The sequence below is a fragment of the Ascidiella aspersa genome, chromosome 7, assembly GCF_963924565.1.
Source record: "Ascidiella aspersa chromosome 7, kaAscAspe10.2, whole genome shotgun sequence".
NCBI classification, from domain to species: Eukaryota; Metazoa; Chordata; class Ascidiacea; order Phlebobranchia; family Ascidiidae; genus Ascidiella; species Ascidiella aspersa.
Genome location: NC_139453.1, coordinates 3,363,385 through 3,384,559, shown reverse-complemented (window position 1 = coordinate 3,384,559; position 21,175 = coordinate 3,363,385). Strand labels below are relative to the sequence as shown.

The following is a 21,175-nucleotide window of genomic DNA, read 5'->3' as shown; positions in this document are numbered from 1 at the left end:
AATGAAGAAGAAAACTGCCAACTCGCGATTTCTAATGTCATTAAAATTGTGACCACAATACTAAAAACAAAATCGTATCGCGCTTTTAATGAACTTGTCAGCGAAATGGAAGATGATGGGCGTCTTGTTAATTATTCCAAAGTTAGGTGGCTCTCTCGTGGAAGAGTATTGGAAAGAGTGTGGAAACGGCGAGGGGAACTTGTTGTGTGGTTCAATGGACAAGACGACAATAGAGCTAATTTGTTTCAAGATTTGTTTCGGCTAGCTAGGCTAGCTTATCTTGTTAACATATTCGATATGCTTAATGTGCTCAATACCACTTTACAAGGAAAAGGAATTGATAAATTCAAATCTACCTCCAAAATCGCATCATTCAAGAAAAAGTTCAATGTTTGGAAAAATAAATTTCTATTAACAACCTGAACAGTTTAAAAACCCTGCAGACCTTCGTGTCTGCATGTAAATGAAAAAAACAGATAATAAGCTGGAGCGACGTATCATCAAGGCGGCGAGCTCTCATTTGCACACACTGCTTGAGAGGTTTGAAGCTTATTTTCCAAGTCATCAGGCAGCAGAAATAAAATCAGAACTGTGGATTTTGAACCCTTTGGCGAACAGCAGCCTCCGGGAACTTGAGATCATATTCTTGAAAAAGGCTTACCATATGTTCTCTTTTAGGAGGATTTGTCTTCTTTTTTCAAAAAAAGTGAACGGTCCTCCGAGGACGCTTATAAATGCCCAAATGTCCTTTTTTCTCATTTCGAGTTAGTTGCCTATACTTTCAACAGCACGTTTAGGCGAGACGTATTTATTTCCAAAAAAATACTGCAGCCATGAAAAATGCTAAATTGCTTGTTTAAAAACGTTTTACAACAAATTACCCTACTAGCCCTACCTTCTTAATTGTTATTGCAAACATTGCGCCAAAAGAATTGCAACGGAAGCTCACATGTAAAAACAGCTTCTCACATGTTTTGCACCTTTCTTTGCTTTGTTTTTGTAACTTTTGCCTCCAACTACTAAGGAACTGTAAAACATCATCAAAGTCAAAGATAACAATTTTACTTTCGTTTTACTTGTCGTCAAAAACGTCATTTTTGGGTGCTGAAAATCTGGTAGCCCCATCTTAAAAACGATTTCTGTCAACAAGCGTTTTTTAATCGTGAAAAACACTCTCAATGCTTTTGTTCCCAATTGGGCTGAAATTTTCACAAATATTCAGCAGCAACGAGTCATTAATCACGTACATTAATGACTGCTAATTCTCTTTGTGTATAAATTGTCGTTGTTATTCTTGTCGTTGTTAATTAAGGTAAATATATTGAAGCATACGCTATCTATATTTATATCGGTAAAGGCTCACGGTTTCAATACACAAATTATTTCATTGTAATTTTACAAATAGGGAAAACTAAAGGGTGCAAACTTACTGTGCTTGTTTCGTGCGGATGAAACTTTTCCAAAAATAAAGTGCGGACAGTTCTTTTAAAAATTGAAAAGCGCTGCACTAGGGAACAGTCATTCGTTTTTCTGGCATGCGATACTGATGATCCTGCGTAGCACAGTTACCTTGGACATAATCTTTGTAGTTTTGCCATCAAAAATGTAAAATAACAATAATAGAGAATTACTTTCTGCTCTTAAAACCATCTTAAATTAGCTTTTAACTTTGCACATTATATCTCTGTTTAATTACATTATTTATTTGTACTTTTATTTAAAGCTGTTTTAGGTAAAACGCAGTTTCAAAAGTAAAATAAATCAAATATATTTGTTGTTTTAAGTAAAATAAATGCTAAAAATGACCCGAAACTATTTGTGTTAAAATGTTATAACGCAATTAAATTAAAATTGAACATCAACGTATTTATGCAGGGTGAAAATGCACCTCAGCTTCCACCAGCAAACAACCAGCCAACCAATGTCCTGCCCGTAAACATTGGTGATGTTTACGGTCATCAAGGTCCCATACAAAACCTCCAAGGCGACGTTCATATATATGGCCAGCTACAGGGACCTGGAGTAGCTTCCGACTCAACAGCGACCTCATCTGACAACGGTTGGTGATAACTTCGATTTAAAACTAATGGCCAAGTGTGGGTTGCGCTACAGCAGGGCTGCGGGTCGGACTCGGGACTCGAGTAAGACCACGTTAAACTACTATGAGTCCCGAGTCGGACGTGCGCATGCGCAGTACCATATTACAAAACTGAAATGGTTACCAAATGTAAATCGTAAAGGCTGAATAGCATATGGAGTATATTTTCCAACCATGTGTTGTGAGTGGATGAAGTATATGAACCCCTATAAGTGGTTGCAGAAGAACCAGCATATTTAATTACGTAATGGGTGAAATAAAGGCTGTGGAGTCAGGGATGGGCTCGGGACAAAATGTCACATTTGACCGGAGTCGGACTCGGGTTTACTTTTTTGGCCGGAGTCGGACTCGGGTTTACTTTTTTGGCCGGAGTCGGACTCGGGTTTACTTTTTTGGCCGGAGTCGGACTCGGGTTTACTTTTTTGGCCGGAGTCGGACTCGGGTTTACTTTATTGGCCGGTGTCGGACTCGGGTTATTTTTAACCGACTCCGCAGCCCTGCAAAACAGTAGTGATATCTTTGCGTGCATTGAGCCCAACCCCTTAAACGCGACTGTTTTTGCGAGTTATCATTATGGAATTGAAAAATATTTATTTTGATAGATTTTGTTGACATTAAAAGCGGCTACAATAGAGCAGCGTAACCACATAGTGACATCTTTGCGTGTAATTAACCCAACCGCTTAAACGCGACTGTATTTCAAGTTGCTTGTGTTGAACTTCAAACACATTTGGTTTTGATCGGCCTTTCTTAAAGTTTGAAAGCGTCTAGAATGAAGCAGTGTGTTTAGCCAGGTTGTATTTCACCGTGCGTACGAATTGACGTCAGTCGGCAATACCTTTATGACTTATCATGAATACAAACTGATAAAACACAATCATCATATACTAGTAATTAGGCCTAAAATTATGATTCGCATGTAGCTTTAAATCGCCTTAGCAGCTGGACAGCAATGGTTGCGTTGTTTGGAATACAAAAATTAAAAAAAAAATTCCAATTTTAAACAATATAATAGTATCCCCATTTTAAACAATATAATAGTATCCCCATTTTAAACAATATAATAGTATCCCCATCTTAAACAATATAGTGGCATCCCCATTTTAAACAATATAGTGGCATCCCCATTTCAAACAATATAATGGCATCCCCGTTTTAATCTTTTTCCCGACAAAATAAGTGTTTTTTAACCGATTAGTGTCATTTTAAGGGTTTTTGCATTTACCTATAATTAACGGCAAAAAGTAAGTCATGGGGGAGGGGTATTCCCTCGTTTCATTTAAATTGTAATACGATGGCGTTAAATTAGTCCCATAATGATGGTAATGTCGTTTGCTAGAACGATTTCCGATATTGCTGATCCCAGTATAAGCCTTTTGCTTGTTAAAGAGTTCTTAAGTTGGAGATACATCAAAAGTGATTAGCGATTATACAATAAATAAAACAGTGTAGGTAACTTGGTATAGGCCCTAAAGCAAAATCAGTTGCTGACAAAATAACACACATTAATTTTGGAAATAAAAAAACGCGCTTACTGAGCAAAGCCAGCCTACGCTTACAGAAGGCATTTCTAGCTTATCGTTTGCTCGCGATTCGAGTTGAAGTAAATTAAACACGAGGCGTTAACCATTTACTAACTGTTCGGTGGCTGGGATAAGCTAAGCGTGCAGAGCAAAATGTTACGCTACATATTCTACCAAGAAAGTTATACATTCATGCTAGTTAACTCACATCATAAAACAAAATGTATTTCATTCGTTAAAGAATAGTTTTTTTCCAGCAACATCATGGCAAGAAAAGTCTCAGGAAGCAGCTGATAAGGTCATCGGAACTTTACCAAGCAACCCAGTTCCTCTTGACATCATTCGGGATTCGCAAGAACCATTGGAGGAGTTTGGTTTAAAAGGATTGAAGCAACCCAGAGACAACCAGGTCAACTCAACCATTCTTAAACTCAACCAACTATTTCCTGCTGCAAAACAAGAAGCAATCGAAGAAGCCAAAAGTAAGAAATTTAGAAATAAAGCAGCATATGACGATTACGTTGAGAGGCATGGCAACGTGGTCGGTATGACTGGAATAGCTGGAATTGGAAAAACTACTGCTATTATACAGACACTAACGGAGCTTGCAGATGAATTACCTGCAGATCAAAAGGGATATTGGCTTTTTAAATACTTGAAGACTTTAGATCTTAATAAAAAAATGGGCGTTTTGGAACTCCTGTCATCCGACCCAAGCTGGAAACACACAAAAGAAATAGATGACCAAATACTGGAAAGACTTTCCAAATCCAACAAGCTGTTTATCTTCCTGGATGGTTTGGACGAACCTAGGTTCGAGGATCTTGACTTGGATGCTCCAGTGATCGGATTGTACGATCGCGCAACGCCGATGGTCATTTTGCAAAACCTACTCCGTGGCGACATTCTTCCAAATGCTCACAAGCTGCTTACTTCACGACCGGGAGCTTTTCTCAAGCTACACCCAAGTTGCAAGCCCCACTTTGTAGTCAAGGTAATCGGCTTCAACGAAAGCTCTCAAGATTTGTATTTCCGACAAATTTGCCCAAAGAAAGAAGAATATGAGAAGGTCACCAAGTCACTTGATCAAAACCCACATGCAAAGGCTTTGTGCTTTCTTCCTATGTTTGCAAAAACCGTCGCTCCTTACATCATAAAGCATGGCACTAAAGATGGCACTTTTACGCTCACAGATGTGTTTGCGGCTTTTGTGGATGATTGTATTCGCTCGCCTAAGTTTAAGGAACATCCAAGAATTTTGCGCAAACTTTCAGACTTGGCTTTACACGGAATGCTCAACGACAAGATTATGTTCGACGAAGAAGTCTTTGATGAAGTCGGACTTAATTCTGAAGGAATGGAGGACTTTCTCAACATGCAAGTTTTCTCCAGCGACCTCAACCTTCGTATACTGGAAGGGGATAAAGTATTCTTCTTCATTCATCTTCTATGGCAAGAGTTTTTCACATCACTCAAGCTGTTGTTCGATACAGACCTGGCTACATTTTCTGGGCATCTGCAAAGCATGGAAAGTAATACGTGGGAAATGGTTCTTCGGTTTCTTTTCGGGTTGCTAAACACGGGACTCCACCGTAAGCTAAAGCCTATTTTTAAAATCTCTTCCACCGATGTTGCTAGCAAGAAACGTTTGCTGAAAGGCTTGGTTGATTCGCTTGGATCTCAACTTTTATCAAACGATGGCGAGAGCTTTAACTCCGATTTGTTTAAGCTTTGCAGTTTGGCGCAGGAATCAAACGATGAAGAAATCACCGCGAAAGTGGCCGATTCCTTCCCTGGAGAGCTTCGTATAAAGGGTGGAACGATCCTTCCCAGTGAAGTGTCAAGTCTCTGTCACGTGCTTCGAGCAACACAAAGAGAGCTGGTCATCAGCATCGGGGACACTCCCTACTCAGTCACATTTACCGGCAACGGTTTAGAAATGTTGATGGAGACAATGGCGAGAACCAAACACAAGGTTTGTGAAGTTTTACTGTTGTTTTAAGTTTTAATTTTTATACACTATTTTCAAATAAATGCAACAAAGCAGCGGTAAACGCTAAACGAACCCTGCACCGTTTTGAAGCCACACAACATTTAACTTTCTGAAGCAGGAGTCGGTAACCTTTTCTAGTCGCGGACCTGACCAAAATTTAAAAAGGGCTCGGCGAGCCGTAATAAATATAAACTTAAAATTTTCCTAAAATGTTGAGTTTTGAGCGTTTCATTATAATAACTGTTAACCAGTGGCGACCTAGTTTTTTTTTAGTTGAAAATCAGCTTTTATCTAACACTAGGCGAAATGCCCGGCGTTTCCCATGTTAAATAGAATATTTACCGGTTATTCTCACTGGTTAAAAAATAATTACACCTACAATAACCATCATAATGTACGAAGTCTACCTGAATTTAATCTAGTTAAACAAAATGAAACAATCCATCATACTTTGGCTCTTTATTATTATTGCACATTACATTGTACCATGTTAAACTGACAGCCTCATGTTATAGCCTATAATTATGGAATCAGCAAATAACCCGAAAGTTATGTTACGGATAGCGTATAAAGTTCTTAAGAGGCATAAATAATGCAAACATATTTTTGTAATGTCATAACAAATTTGCTTATGCCTAAACGTTTGCACTGCGTGTCACTAAATAGAAAATTCAAATCATGTCATATCGTATGTCTAAAATCAGTTAAACTAATGCTTTTCCACAGTCAGAGTAACACCCCACAGCCTGTGTGAAAGCGGCATTAACAGGTTATTACTTTGAAATTTGCGTCAGCGTAAATAAGTTTATTTACCTCCAGTTTTTACCCTTTTTTTAGATAAATTTACGTTTCAAGATAACAAATTCTGCATTGGAACGTAAATCATTAATAATCCTGTGCGATAAGCGACGCTTCAACTCGTCAGTTATCTAAGTCCCATGCAGTCAAAAGTCATGGTAGTAGCATTCGAGTGATTTTCCTAAAAAAAACAACGATTAAATGCTGAAAATAGTCGCGCTGTGGCCGTATAATTACTAATTCACGTGTTACCAGCATAGTATAAGCTTTCTGAAGCCGCAAAATATAGCCGATGATTTAAAAAAATATTAGGGTATTTAACATCAAACCAAACTGCAACGGTGTGTGTTTGTTTTAATTGAGGTACTAAACACACAGGGACGCCGGAGAGGGTGGGCACGGGGGTGGAGAGTGGGGGCAAAAAGTGCCCTTTTCATAAAAAGTGATATATTGCTTTCACAACGTTAAATATTATGCGACGGAAATCACAAAGGGGGTAGGGATTGAGCTACGGAATAATGCAAAAAAATTCGTAAAATGACATGCTTGACATTTGTTAAAACATTTCGCTACGCTCGCTTGCGGTCTATGTTGCCCTTACCAAAAAAGTCGCCACCCTTGCCCTGCAATCGCTCCGGCATCCCTGTAAACACACAAACTTGGCTAAACACGTCTCGCATATATTTCTTAACGAAAACCTGTGAATTTAGACTTTTACGTGGTTAAACAAACTGCAAAAAGCTATAAACGTTTGCACTGAGTGTCACTAAATAGAACTTTAATTATTAGGTCATATCGTGTGTCTAAAATTTGTTAACCTAATGCTTCCCCACAATCAGAGTAACACCCCACAGACTGTGTAAAAGCGGTATTAATGTGAAAGCGGAATGGCGTGTTTAACTTTGTGACATATCTGCGTGGCTTTAGAGATCTAATGCTTTGTTGCCGTAAATTTCCAGTAAAATGTTTATTTGGTTTAAACAAGGTAAAGATGAAAAATTAACTTATAACCTAAAAATCAGTTTTGTGTCTGAAATAGGTCACAAAAAATCACTAATTCACGTGTTACCAACATTGTATAAGCTGGCTGAAGCCGTACATTATAGCCGATAATTACAAAAAAATTGCGGTATTTACAACAAACAAATTGCAACGTTGTGTGTTTTTTTAAATGGAGCTACTAAACACGACTCGCATATTTTACCTAACGAAAACCCGTGACATATATCGATGGAAAATCGCTTAAAAAGTAGTAGCAGCAATTATTCAAATTGGCGAAATTCAAGCAAATACGTAAAACCCATACTGCATCCAACGAAAGAAAGTCCTCTTTTAAAAGTAAATTTGCTTAAAGTTCAAACCGCTACAATAAACGCAATATAAACTTTGCCACATGAAACTTTATTTTTACCAAGGCAATGTACTTCACGCAGGTTATTGCTTTATAAATGTGTGAAAAGATTTAACCCGGTTCGCCATAAGGTTTTGCAAGTCGCACGCCCGCTCTTTCAAGTTAACATGCAACGAATGTTGTGTGAGGTTTTTGAAATGGTATAAAAATTACTCACCCGTGACCGGTTTGCGACGCCGTTCGCTTGAGATGCGAGACTTTCTCTCATAGAAAGAAAAACATTTTTTTTCTGTCTGGGAGCACACGAGTTTCTTTCTATTTTACCGACTTGCGAGGCGACTCGATTAAGAGGAGCAATAGGAGCCATACGTTTCTCTGTCTGTTTCCCTAAAACGCGAACATGCTGACCAACAAACTTTTCCATTTTATATATTAGATTTGAAAAAAGGACGGTAAAGCGTTTGCGCCAAGCGCGAAGAAAAGCAATTGTGCAAATATTTGATGTTCCCCGGGGGTAGCGAAAGGACGTGAGGTTCATCGAGTGTGCTGCCGCCGATAAACATAGTCTAATCATAACCAACAATAAAATTGAAAAAAAAAATATGCGGAAAATTTAATCGTTAATCTATGATGTAATTTGAATAGGATATGATGTAATTTAAATAGAACCGTTGAAATGTCGATATAGTTTATTTTTATATTTAAACCACACAAGAACTATAGTGTGCAGCACCATAAAATACAATCAGACATACTAAGATAGCGTAACGTTCATTGTTGATAGTACTAGTAGTTTATGTACTTCGCATTTTGGCCGAAAAAAATGCGCAAAAAGTGCGCAAATTTTTTACATTGATGTAGTTAAAATAGACAACAAATTCTGGCAACGGCCAAGGCCAAGCGGCCAAGTTGTAAAAGAGGTGGAGGGCCGGATGAACTATATTGGTGGGTTGCCGACCCCTGCTCTTAAAAGGTACTTTAAACTTTTATTACCACATGATGGCAGTAGAGTGTCCCCGAGTTTTTTGACATTAGTGGACAACTTGTTTTTTTGCAACGGTTTGCTTTCCTGTTGTTCACCGAGAATTGATGGCACACATATTGCTGTAAAGTCGGCAAAAAATATTCATGGTCTGATGTCACGATGTTTAAATGGCGTTGTTATGCCGAAAAACAGACCGTCATTGCTCGCCTCTGAGATTAAACCGGTGAAATTAGAACAAATTACCAACGCGGTTTGTACAACTTTGTTGCGTAATAACATGCGCGACTTTAATTGAGTCTATTTAGCTAAAAACGCAAAACGCATTTTTTTTATTTTTTTTATTTTATACACTAATATTTTTCTGTTTTATTTTCTGATATAACCCTCTTAATTGGCGCGACAAATTACGTTTTTCAGTTTGTTATTGGACATTAGATTTGGGATGTTATACTCCGCACTCCCCAAACTCTTCGTAGTCACTGTCTTCCCTACAGCGTAAACGCTTCCACCTCCAGCAAGTATTTAAGTTTTTTAATTCAGTATCCAGATTTTATTATTTCGTTGATGATACTAACTGGAAACGTTTTAACGCGAGTTTCATGTTTAATGAGGAGATAATTAATTTACAAATACAAAAACGAAGTTTTAAATAAAACAAAGTTCAAGCAAGCGAATTTTAAGATCAATAACTACAGTTTGAGTTTAAAACTGTTCGCATCTCATGCTTTAACAATGTGCGTACTTTATAGCCGAGTAACTAGGAATTTTAGTAAAATTGTTTTAGGCGCATAAATATTATGGCATTTTAACTTTAGGAACGACTCAATTAATTACAGTTTGCAACAAAACGTCATATTGACACGCATTTTTTCTGCAGCGACTTTGCTTACACTTTTTAAACCACGTCATTGACTAAAGGTTGCCAACAATGGCGGGCAAGGGAAACTTATCGGCGCATAAGTTTGAGAACCTCATCTATCTGGGACAGCTCACAGTCCAACATATCTTGTTGTTATTTTGTAGATGGGTGATGTACTTGTGAAGATAACTGGATCACGTGACTTCATTGCCTTGACCAACTGCGTCCATAAGATAAACCGCCTTGTGTTGAACAATTCGAAAGATCTGTCCGGTTTCGAAGTTCTCACTGAAGCAATCGCACGCAGAAAAACACCTGTAAGTTAACTTACGTACAACAATTGGCATGGTTATGTCATAATGGTCATTATTGCGATGAGGCGGGCTCGATTCTCCAATCACACTATCGACAGTCAAGCGGATATGGGAAGTCCCATGGGTGAAACGGGGACGTGTGAAATAGATAAGGGGCATCCCCGTGGGTCAACCATTGCACAGGGGAAAGCCCCAACAAGCATGGGTAGTGTTTGGGATGTTCGTAGTCACCATCCAGATTTTATTATTTCGTTGATAATACTAACTGGAAACGTTTTAACGCGAGTTTCATGTTTAATGAGGAGATAATTAATTTACAAACACAAAAGCAAAGTTTTAAATAAAACAAAGTTCAAACAAGCGCATTTTTAGGAGCAATAACTACAGTTTGAGTTTAAAACTGTTCGCATCTCATGCCTTAACAATGGGCGTACTCTATAGCTGAGTTAATAGGAATTTTAGTAAAATTGTTTCAGGCGCATAAATATTATGGCATTTCAACTTTAGGAACGATTCAATTAATTACAGTTTACAATAAAACGTCATATTAACCCGCATTTGTTCTGCAGCGACTTTGCTTACACTTTTTAAACCACGTCGTTGACTAAAGGTAGCCAACAATGGCGGACGAGGCAAACTTATCGGCGCATAAGTTTGAGAACCTCATCTATCTGGGACAGCGCACCCACCAACATATCTTGTTGTTATTTTGTAGATGGATGAAGTAAGTGTGATGACAACTAGTTCACGTGACCTCACAGCCTTGTCCACCTGCGTCCATAAGATAAACCGCCTGTTGTTGGTCAATACGAGCGATCTGTCCGGTTTCGAGGTTCTTACTGAAGCAATCGCACGCAGAGAAACACCTGTAAGTTAACTTACGTACAACAATTGGCATGTTTATGTCACAATGGTCATTATTGCGATGAGGCGGGCGCGATTATCCAATCACACTATCGACAATCAAGCGGTTAGGGGAAGTCCCTGAGTGAAACGCGGACGCGTGAAACTGAACAGGGGAAAGTCCCACCAAGCATGGGTAGTGTTTGGGATGTTCGTAGTCACCATCAAGATTTTATTATTTCGTTGATGATACTAACTGTAAACGTTTAAACGCAAGTTTCGTGTTTGATGAGGGATAATTTTTTGTACCAATAAAAAAGCAATTTTTTATCAATAAAAAAACACAATAGAAGCAAGCGAGTTTCAGGTACATTAAACCACAGTTCGAGTTTTAAAACTGTAATTAGGAATTTTAGCAAAATAATTTTGAGCGCATAAATATATGGAATTTTAACTTTTACAACGACTCAATTAAGTACAGTTTAAAATAAAACGTTATAAGAGCGATCTATCCGGTTTCGAGGTTCTTATTGAAGCAATCGCACGCAAAGAAACCCCTGTAAGGTAACTTACGTGCAACAAGTGACAATTACATGGTTTTGTAATTGCCGCCATTATAATTCGCCTAATTGTTAAGTTTATTGACTTTCAACTTAATTTCATCAAAAAATTAATTTTGTTTCTCCGTCATTCAGCAAATATGATGATTTGTGTCCAGTAAGTTTACGAAGCCATGAAAGATGCAAACACATTTACTTGTCAATTCAACTGAATAAAACCGACATTTTTGGAAAGACAATTTGTGACGTTTTATGCAGATTTCACATTCCGTTACATAATACTCGATATTCGAACACGCTTCAAAAATCTGGAAAATCAAATTTTGTAAAATGACTGAACTGAATTATGAAATTCTTCGGTATATTTAGTCACTCCGAATATTACCGATTTCATTATCCCACCACCTGGTACAACACTCGACTGTCTTTCACCTAAAACAGCGATTTCGAACCGATATCAAGCTAAATAAGTCAAGTTCTTTCTCGTAATGTTTTCCGGGTTAATCGGCACGAAATGATTTAGCAATGGTAAACTAAGTCTATATTTTAATATGTTTCCTTGAAGAAATATGTTTTAAATATAGAAATTATTGCGTAACTCGGACTATAATGATGAATCACGTGCCGTGTACGTTTGATGTGTTTATTTCTTTAGAGCAATTGGTCGCGCAAATATTTATCGAGTAGAATCTAAAATTAACATTTACGACGTTTTCCGGTTTACAATCAATTTGACCTCTGTCTGTATTTAGCTGTTTAAATAGGTTTTATCAGTAAGATTAAAACCTCGTTAACAAAGCAAACTATATTTTGTGTAGATGGAAGAATTCATCGTGACAAAGTTGGGGTCACGTGAGTTGCGTTGCCTGGCAACAAGTGCAAGCAACATCAACAAGCTGAGGTTGTTTGATTGCGACACTGCTGGGTCAAATCTGCAACTTCTAACTGACGCCATCTCAAGCAGAAACCATCCCGTATGTTTATGTTAGTTGTGATAAGTAAATACGTTAGCATTAACCGCACATGCGTGGGCCTCGACATAAATTAGGGGGATGAGGGGCAAAAAATATTTTTTACGAATTGTTTATATTAAACATACCGAGACATGTAGGTTTATCCTTAATACATCAGTGAGAATATAATACACGCTTCCATACAACTAAAGTCGGCACTTGTTTGCAAAAAAATGAAAGTCGGCACTTGTTTGCAAAAAATTACCCTCTCTGATTTTGTCTAGTTAATAATTCAAACTGTTCTAACAGCCTTGTGCATATTGATAGATGTTTAAAACGGTCTACAAACAAACACTCAAAAATGTCAGCCGAAGAGGGGTTGGCCACCCGGGGCAAGGACTTTTGACAATTAATTGGAAGCAATCTGTAAACCACAAACGTTCCAAAAACTGATTGTTTAGTTTGATACACACTATTTTGCGCGTTCAGTATTCACAATTAGGCTTATTTGCACCAATATCTGGATATTTTGTGCAAACGTTTGTAACACGACAAATAAGAAAAATTCAGTTTCGACAGCGGCTTTTGCTTTTACACAGACAATGCTATATTCATTAAACACATTCGGTAGTGGCATGTTTTTCAGGCAAATATGTTGACTTATTTCGGTACTTCAGTATTACGACAATAATACAAATTTTTAGCAAATTACTATTCTACCTAGGAAATTTAATTTTGTGTCATAGACACAGCAGTTTCTTGTTTATTCCATAATGCTCCAGATGTTCAGCATGGGCGCCCGCAGGGGGGCAAGGGGGGGCACTTGCCCCCCCCCCTGGAATTCAAAATGTGATTATTAGTATTATTTGTAAGTGTAATGTGTATTACTTATGAAAGTTAAAAATAATATACACTATCCATTGCCCCCAGTGGCGTATCCAGAGGTGGCGGGAGTTCTAACCACCCCTTTTTGTAAGTGATATTATCGTTTTTGGTTCGTTTTTGTCATGGTTTAACAAACTGTTCGAAGCGGCGTGCTTTTTAAGTAATTGGGTCACGCGTCTTAATCTAATGCGAAGCCAAAATCGAGTGCAAAACGCCGTTTTTCGTCTTTAGTTTGGTCGACCGTAAACGCTGGATAGTTTTTCTCTTTCGTTATTTGTTTAGGTCAGTGGTTCTCAACCTTTTTTCTTTCGTGTCCCATTTACCTTGCAAAAAAATTCTGTGGCCCAGAAAAAAACTTTAAAATAGGTTTAGAACAAAACACAGCAGAATATATTTCAAAACAGATTGTTTAATCAACCGTGCATTAGTGAGATACTTGCGGCTGAACAATAAATTTACATTCCTTTTTGATACCTCCCAAACCATTATTCCTTTAAAATGAAATAAAATGACACAAATGAAACTAAATCTAGCTTTTTAAATTGGTATGTGGCCCACCTCAAATGTTCTTATGGCCCCACTGGTTGAGAAGCGCTGGTTTAGGTTGACTGATTAGCAAGTGAGTATTCGACAATTGACAACGCTAGTCAAACTTTAAATGAAACAGATTCCTAAAAGGAGGTATAATGTTGACTGTCCTGCGCGTTTTAAAGTATAAATTTTTAAGTAATGATAGTTAACGCAAAATTATGCTCTTCAAGCATACTCTAAGACCACGTGCTAAGTGTGCAATGGACACGACTTATTTCCCCTCAACCTCAGCTTGTAATTTCGCTGACTTGGCACACAGTTCGGCGCAGATGTTGCGCAATCGTGGCATAATAACACCCGGTAAAAACGATCTTCGTTTAGTATTGCACGTGGTGAAAGGATTGCTTGTAATTTAGCGCTAGTTCCGTTCATGGAACTTGAAAACTGCGCTGCTGATAGTCGAATTATGTATGATTCTACCACAATTAAACACACATATTTCACGGTCTTGGTTTGTTTTTTTGCCCGAAGTTAACGATTGTACACCGTGGTTTCGCAGCTGGCGCCTGACAGGATTGTCGACGACGCACATGCTCGCTTTTGCTGAACGTATTAGGCTGTTTCTGGGTTTTTTCTATCACGTCTTGCAATCACCATTCTATGATGTAATACTGTCACAATTTTAATGACGTCATTATTCATTAACATCAGGCGAAAAATAAGGGAATTCCCTAAGTTGAAAATTTAGGACCCCTTTTTTGATTTTCTGGTTACGCCCCTGATTGCCCCACTCCTGAAAAATTTCTGCGGGCGCCCCTGGGCTCGAGCGCTACTGTAATATTTCACTTTTTGTAGTGATTTTAATGGTTTCGTTTCGTGTTTATTCTGTTTTTAAGATGTTCTTTTATTTACATTAAAATTACACGTGTGTAGTTAAGTAACTGAAGATATAATTCATGGATTAGGAAACTTTCTTGAATTTTAGACTAATTGCTACTTTTTACGACGAAAAATAACAATTCATTTTATAATTTTAAGTCGCTAGAGTTCACTAAAACGTCCCATAAAATTATTTTGCCCATCCCCAATAGGTATTATATACCCCAGAGTTGTTACTTGACCTGTTGATGGGAGGAAAGCGAGTCTTTGTGATTTTACGTATTTGTTGCTTGACCTATTATACAACTTTAGTATGCGGTCTGCGAAATTGTTTGTTTTTGCTTGTTGTGGCCCTTGCACCATTTTAATTTGTACAGGCCTGGTTTAAACTCATCTACCTTGTACAATTACACTGTGCCCATCGAGTTTCGAGTTTTTTGGATTTGGCATTTTAAACGAGTTGCTCTGTAAAAAACAACACAAAGGCTAGATAGTTATTTATGCGAAAGTTAAGCAGAGCATTTAACACTATAGGTTGTTTAAAGTGAAATATTAATATAGCTCTAATATTTTAAAATAAGTTTACTGCTTCAAGCTTAATTTCCCTCAAGTTAAGCTCTCTGAATTTAATTTCTCTTCTACAGTTAATATTTAAAAAAATTACTCTTGATCAAGTGCATTATAGGCGATGGTCAATCCTAGCACACCCAAATATAATTAAATTAATGCGGTTCAAGTCACCAGTTCTATATTCGTAGATGTTGTGTGGGTTTATAGAGCAGGCATATCTACCAATTTATTATTGTCACAGTTGGAGAAACTGCGTCTAAGTGGCAACAAGCTGGATTCACGTGGTTTGAGTTGCCTGGCAACAAGTGTACACAACATCAATCAGCTGGAATTGTGGAAATGCAAAATCGCTGGTTCTGATCTGCAACCTCTTACTGACGCCATTTCACGAATGGATCGACCTGTAAGTGTGTGTTGTTGGAATGAAGGGTGTGTTGAATATTGATATAACATTGAGGATGACAAACAACACAACAGCATTACGTATAAGATTTGCTAACTCAACCACTGTCTGGTGTACAAAAAAATTTTCCGTAAATGGAATTTGATGATTTTTTTTGAAGTAATTACTGGCAGGGCGAATGCGGGATTTTTGTTTGAGGGCGCATGAAAAATTGCAGGTATGATGTCACAAGTTACATCAAATTGTGACGTCACAAGTAACGGACATAGCTATACGTCAAAACTTGACTATTTTTTATATTATAAAGACGGAAAAGCACTTGCGTGCAGCGTGAAAAAATGTCTTTGTAAAGTTTAACTTTCCAAAACTTTAATTTTCGAGTGTGCGATAAGACGCACGGCGCCCATAGATAAACCGGTTTTCAAGTGGGCTAAGACATACTAGAAACATAACTTAAATTCGCGGGTATTGCGGAATATTTTTGTATTCACTTAGTTAAAATAGGAATAATACAGCTACGTTCCCTCTCCAATGAATCCACCCCTGGTGAATGGCCTTTAAATGGCCCTGGCCTGGGTACATTTATTCTGATAGCACTTCTTCTCAATTGACAATTATCAACTGAAAACCCTTTTTATTTGTGCTTACCTATATGAGAATATTTTACCAACCAACACTTGAATTACGATTATTACTTTGTAACAACATTTTTCTGTTGAAGATATTGCACCCCGAAAAGCGCCTACGTTCCCTCATACTTCTATATCTCCGCAATTTTGGAGCGACATTTAGTGGTTGTTTGCTGCATGGCTGATCTTGCATAGCTCAGTTGCTTGAGTGACGTTCCCGGTATGGCCGAGGTCATTAGTTCGAATCTCACCGCAGGCAATTTTTACTTGCCTTGCTTGCGCGAAAATCCTAACAAGACCAACCAAATATGTTTAGACATTCTCAATAAATGCCATTAAGCGGTTGTTGTTTTTATAAACCGGTACTAGGTCGTGGATATATTAATTTTCGTGCATTCAGTGCAGCATTATACTTAGACTACAATTCATTTTTTAGTCTACAATTCAAATTGTTTGCCCCAAATTGATGCAATAACATTTTAAAGTTAGGCCGCAATATTATTGTTATTAGATTTGCAATTTCTATTTAATGCCACTTCAATTCGTATAGCTTTAATCTATCGTCAATGAATGGATAAGAAATACGAATAAAGTTAAGCAGGAGGGTTTACGTTAAAATACAAACGCCGTGTTCTTTCTGCATTTTAATTGTGTGATTTTGTTAAACTTATGTAGAAATAATTAAACTGATGTGTATTTTCTGAAAACTCGTACACGGAAGTAATCACCAGGGCCTGGTTTATTTTAGTGATTTAACGAAAAATAACAATTCATTTAATAATTTTAAGTTGCTAGAATCCACCGAAACGTCCCATAACATTACTGTTTTGTCCATCCCCAATAGGTAATAATAGCCCAGAGTTGTTACCTGACCTATTATGCAACCTTAGTATGCGGACTGCGAAATTGTTTGTTTTTGCTTGTTGTGGCCCTTGCACCATTTTAATTTGTACAGGCCTGGTTTAAACTCATCTTCCTTGTACAATTACACTGTGCCCATCAAGTTTCGAGTTTTTTGGATTTGGCATTTTAAACGAATTGCTCTGTAAAAAACAACACAAAAGCTAGATAGTTAGTTATGCGAAAGTTAAGCAGAATATTTAACACTATAGGTTGTTTAAAGCGAAATATTAATATAGCTCTAATATTTTAAAATAAGTTTACTGCTTCAACTTTAATTTCTCTTAAGTTAAGCTCTCTGAATATAATTTCTCTTCTACAGTTAATATTTCCAAAAATTACTCTTGATAATGTGCATTATAGGCGATGGTCAATCCTAGCACACCCAAATAATATTAAATTAATGCGGTTTGAGTCACCAGTTCTATATTCGTAGATGTTGTGTGGGTTTATAGAGTAGGCAAATCTACCAATTTATTATTGTCACAGTTGGAGAAACTGAATCTAAGAGGCAAAAAGATGGATTCACGTGGTTTGAGTTGCCTGGCAACAAGTGTAAACAACATCAACCATCTGGTATTGTGGAAATGCGAAATCGCTGGTTCCGATCTGCAACCTCTAACTGACGCCATTTCACGAATGGATCGACCTGTAAGTGTGTGTTGTTGGTATGAAGGGTGTGTTGAATATTGATATAACATTGAAGTGGACAAACAACACAACAGCATTACGTATAAGATTTGCTAACTCAACCACTGTCTGGTGTACAAAAAATTTTTCCGTAAATGGAATTTGATGATTTTTTTTGAAGTAATTACTGGCAGGGAGAATGCGGGATTTTTGTTTTAGGGCGCATAAAAAATTGCAGGTATGATGTCACAAGTTACGTCAAATTGTGACGTCACAAGTAACGGACATAGCTATACGTCAAAACGTGACTATTTTTTATATTATAAAGACGGAAAAGCACTCGCGTGCAGCGTGAAAAAATGTCTTTGTAAAGTTTAACTTTCCCAAACTTTAATTTTCGAGTGTGTGATAAGGCGCACGGCGCCCATAGATAGACCGGTTTTCAAGTGGGCTAAGACATACTAGAAACATAACTTAAATTCGCGGGTATTGCGAAATATTTTTGTATTCACTTAGTTACTAAAGGGATAATACAGCTACGTTCCCTCTCCCATGAATCCACCCCTGGTGAATGGCCTTTAAATGGCCCTGGCCTGGGTACATTTATTCTGATAGCACTTCTTCTCAATTGATAATTATAAACTGAACACCCTTTTTATTTGTGCTTACCTATATGAGAATATTTTACCAACCAACACTTGAATTACGATTATTACTTTGTAACAACATTTTTCTGATGAAGTAGTTGCAACCCGAAAAGCGCCTACGTTCCCTCATACTTATATATCTCCGCAATTTTGGAGCGACATTTAGTGGTTGTTTGCTGCATGGCTGATCTTGCATTGGTCAGTTGCTTGAGTGACGTTCCCGGTATGGCCGAGGTCATTAGTTCGAACCTCACCGCAGGCAATTTTTACTCACCTTGCTTGCACGAAAATCCTTACAAGACCAACCGAATACGTTTTTTCAGCCGGTAGGCCTAGGCAATGGACTTTGCAGCTTTGACTTTCGTGCATTTCAATTGATTTGCCTAAAATCTATACAATAGCATTTTATAGCAACACCGCAAGATTAGCATTATTAGATTTGTAATTTTATTTAATGCCAGTTCAGTTCGCTTTTGTCTATCGCCGAATGAATAGATAAGAAATACGAATAAATTTAAGCCACATAGTTTACGTAAAATACGAACGCAGGGTGTAGGCTATTCTGCATGTCATTACGGTGATTTTGAGAAATTATGTAGAAATAATTAAACTGTTGTGGGTCGTTTTTGTGGGTCGTTAAAACGCGTACACGGCTATGATTCATCAAAACATCCCATAAAATTATTTTGTCCACCATTGCCCCCATATATATTATGTATCCCAATCCAAGTGTTATTACCTGACCTATTACGAATAGCAGTTTTGGTGTAAGTTGCGAATATGCATTGTTTAATTTGCTAGAACCTGTATTCAGCCTAACAACTGCTTGTATCTTACATTATGCTGTGCTTATGTAGATGAGGAAGTTGGACCTGCGCTACAACAAGTTTGGATGGCAAGGACACGCTTTCCTCCGAACTTGTGCCCACAATGTACAAGAGCTGGAGTTAGAAGGATGCGGCATCGGTGAATGTGATGTGGATTCTCTGCGCAAGGTAGGCACTCAAAATTTGGGAATATGTTGCCGGGGCAACGTTGCGACACTAGTGACGTCAGTGTTTAGACGTGTGACGTCATGATGCTTGCCGTTGCCTCGAATGCACAAGTTTAGATGAGCAAATATGTCGACATTTACCAATAACCCATCTCCGGCTTGATGGTAGTTAGTGGCGTTCAGGCGAATAAGTTGTGAAGTAAGGCGCTTGGAGGTCTGACCTTTTTGCGATCGAATGCATTCGCTTGTTTCTCGCTGAGATCAAGTTTGCTTGGATCTGTCCAGGCCCGACTGAACTAAGAAGCAGAACTAAAAGCAGGAAAAGCTAAACACAAAGCTTCGGGTTAAGAACAAAACAACCTGACTTGACTCGGGCGAGTAACGAGTAGAGCGAGTTGCGCAATAACGCATCCACGAGTAATTGGTTAATATATAATGACATTTCATGTAAACGAGTAATTGGTTTTTTATATAATGACATTTCATGTATTTTTAAATAGTGTCAATTGCGTGTCAGATAAGCGCATGTTTTAATTTTAAATGTGATAACTTTTTTTTAGTCTGACTGACGCCTATTGTTGTTACACAGCTACGCGTATATCCGCTATAGTAAGTTTTACTTTTATAAATAACCGACCAAACCAACAATACAAGTACTCAATGTAATGAGGTAATCTCAACAGTTTTGCGCATTCCCATGTACTGCATTTTTGTCGCCAAGAGTAACTCTTAAGTAGTTTGATCAAGCACTTAAACAGAACATAGAATCGTTACATAATCGATTAACGTCTTAAAAATCTGTCTCCACAGTTATATCAAGAAAAGCAAGCGGAACCAGAAGCAAGTCAAAGTCAAGGAACATACAGTGAACAAGATTTGGACGATGAGACAGATCATGTAAGAGCATTTTAACATTAAAGTACCAATACATGCTTCTTACTGGTGATACCAAGTGTTGTATGAATACAAGAAACCCTAGTCGCGTATGTAAATAATATCAAAATAACTTGGGGTTTGTTTTGCTAAATTAGTGCGTTTCTTTACTTTAACAGGTATCAACAGAGAGTTCAACACAAAGGTCAACTCAGGGGTCAACGCAAAGGTCTGCTCAGGGGTCAACGCAAAGGTCAACTCAGGGGTCAACGCAAAGGTCACCTCAGGGGTCAACGCAAAGATCACCTCAGGGGTCAACATAAAGATCAACTCAGGGGTCAACGCAAAGGTCACCCCAGGGGTCAGCTCAGGGATCAACAAAGGGAGGTCGGAGGTCCGTTGCGGATTTGGCAAAATTATTTGAACAACTATAACTTTATTTCAGATTAACTGCAATTGAGTTCTTTCTCATCCAATAGTTTTTGCAATATTTTGTTTTACATAAGAGAGCGAATAACAACATTGTCTTTTCTATAGAACCAGTTAATTTTTTTTAAATGATCCAAATGATGTCGTAAGTCTCTAAACAACAACTGAATAAACCGATTTGCAACCAATACTTACATACTGTAACAGAAATAGTTGACTAAAACGTACCTGTGGTAAAACGATGGAACCAAATACAGCTACAATACTGCACCCATTTAATTAACGTTATATTCGTTTAATGTTTTCGTTGTTAATACAATTTTATTTCGCGGTGTGCCAACCTCTTTAGCTCTCCTGGAGGTTATTTATAGTATTCCTGTCTGAATTAAAGTGCCTTGGCAATTATTTAACATGTCGCCAACTTTTGGACAAACGTTGTATTTGCATCAAAATCACGAATTTTAACTAGTTTTTTCGACTGTCTATTAAAGTAAAAGAAAATGTTGTGTCGTCACACTTTTTCATTTT

The 21,175-nt window shown here is 37.7% G+C and overlaps 1 protein-coding gene across 1 annotated transcript; it reads left to right on the top strand.

Moving 5' to 3' along the window:
- Positions 1 to 1,869: 1,869 nt before the first annotated feature.
- Positions 1,870 to 20,642, top strand: LOC146137292 (NACHT, LRR and PYD domains-containing protein 12-like). The gene is made up of 10 exons (XM_083393831.1): positions 1,870 to 2,059; positions 3,879 to 5,596; positions 9,772 to 9,924; positions 10,637 to 10,789; positions 12,143 to 12,298; positions 15,384 to 15,545; positions 17,564 to 17,725; positions 19,209 to 19,346; positions 20,156 to 20,210; positions 20,398 to 20,642. Exons 1-10 carry the CDS (start codon positions 1,870 to 1,872, stop codon positions 20,640 to 20,642), a joined length of 3,132 nt encoding a protein of 1,043 aa, XP_083249957.1.
- Positions 20,643 to 21,175: the final 533 nt, after the last annotated feature.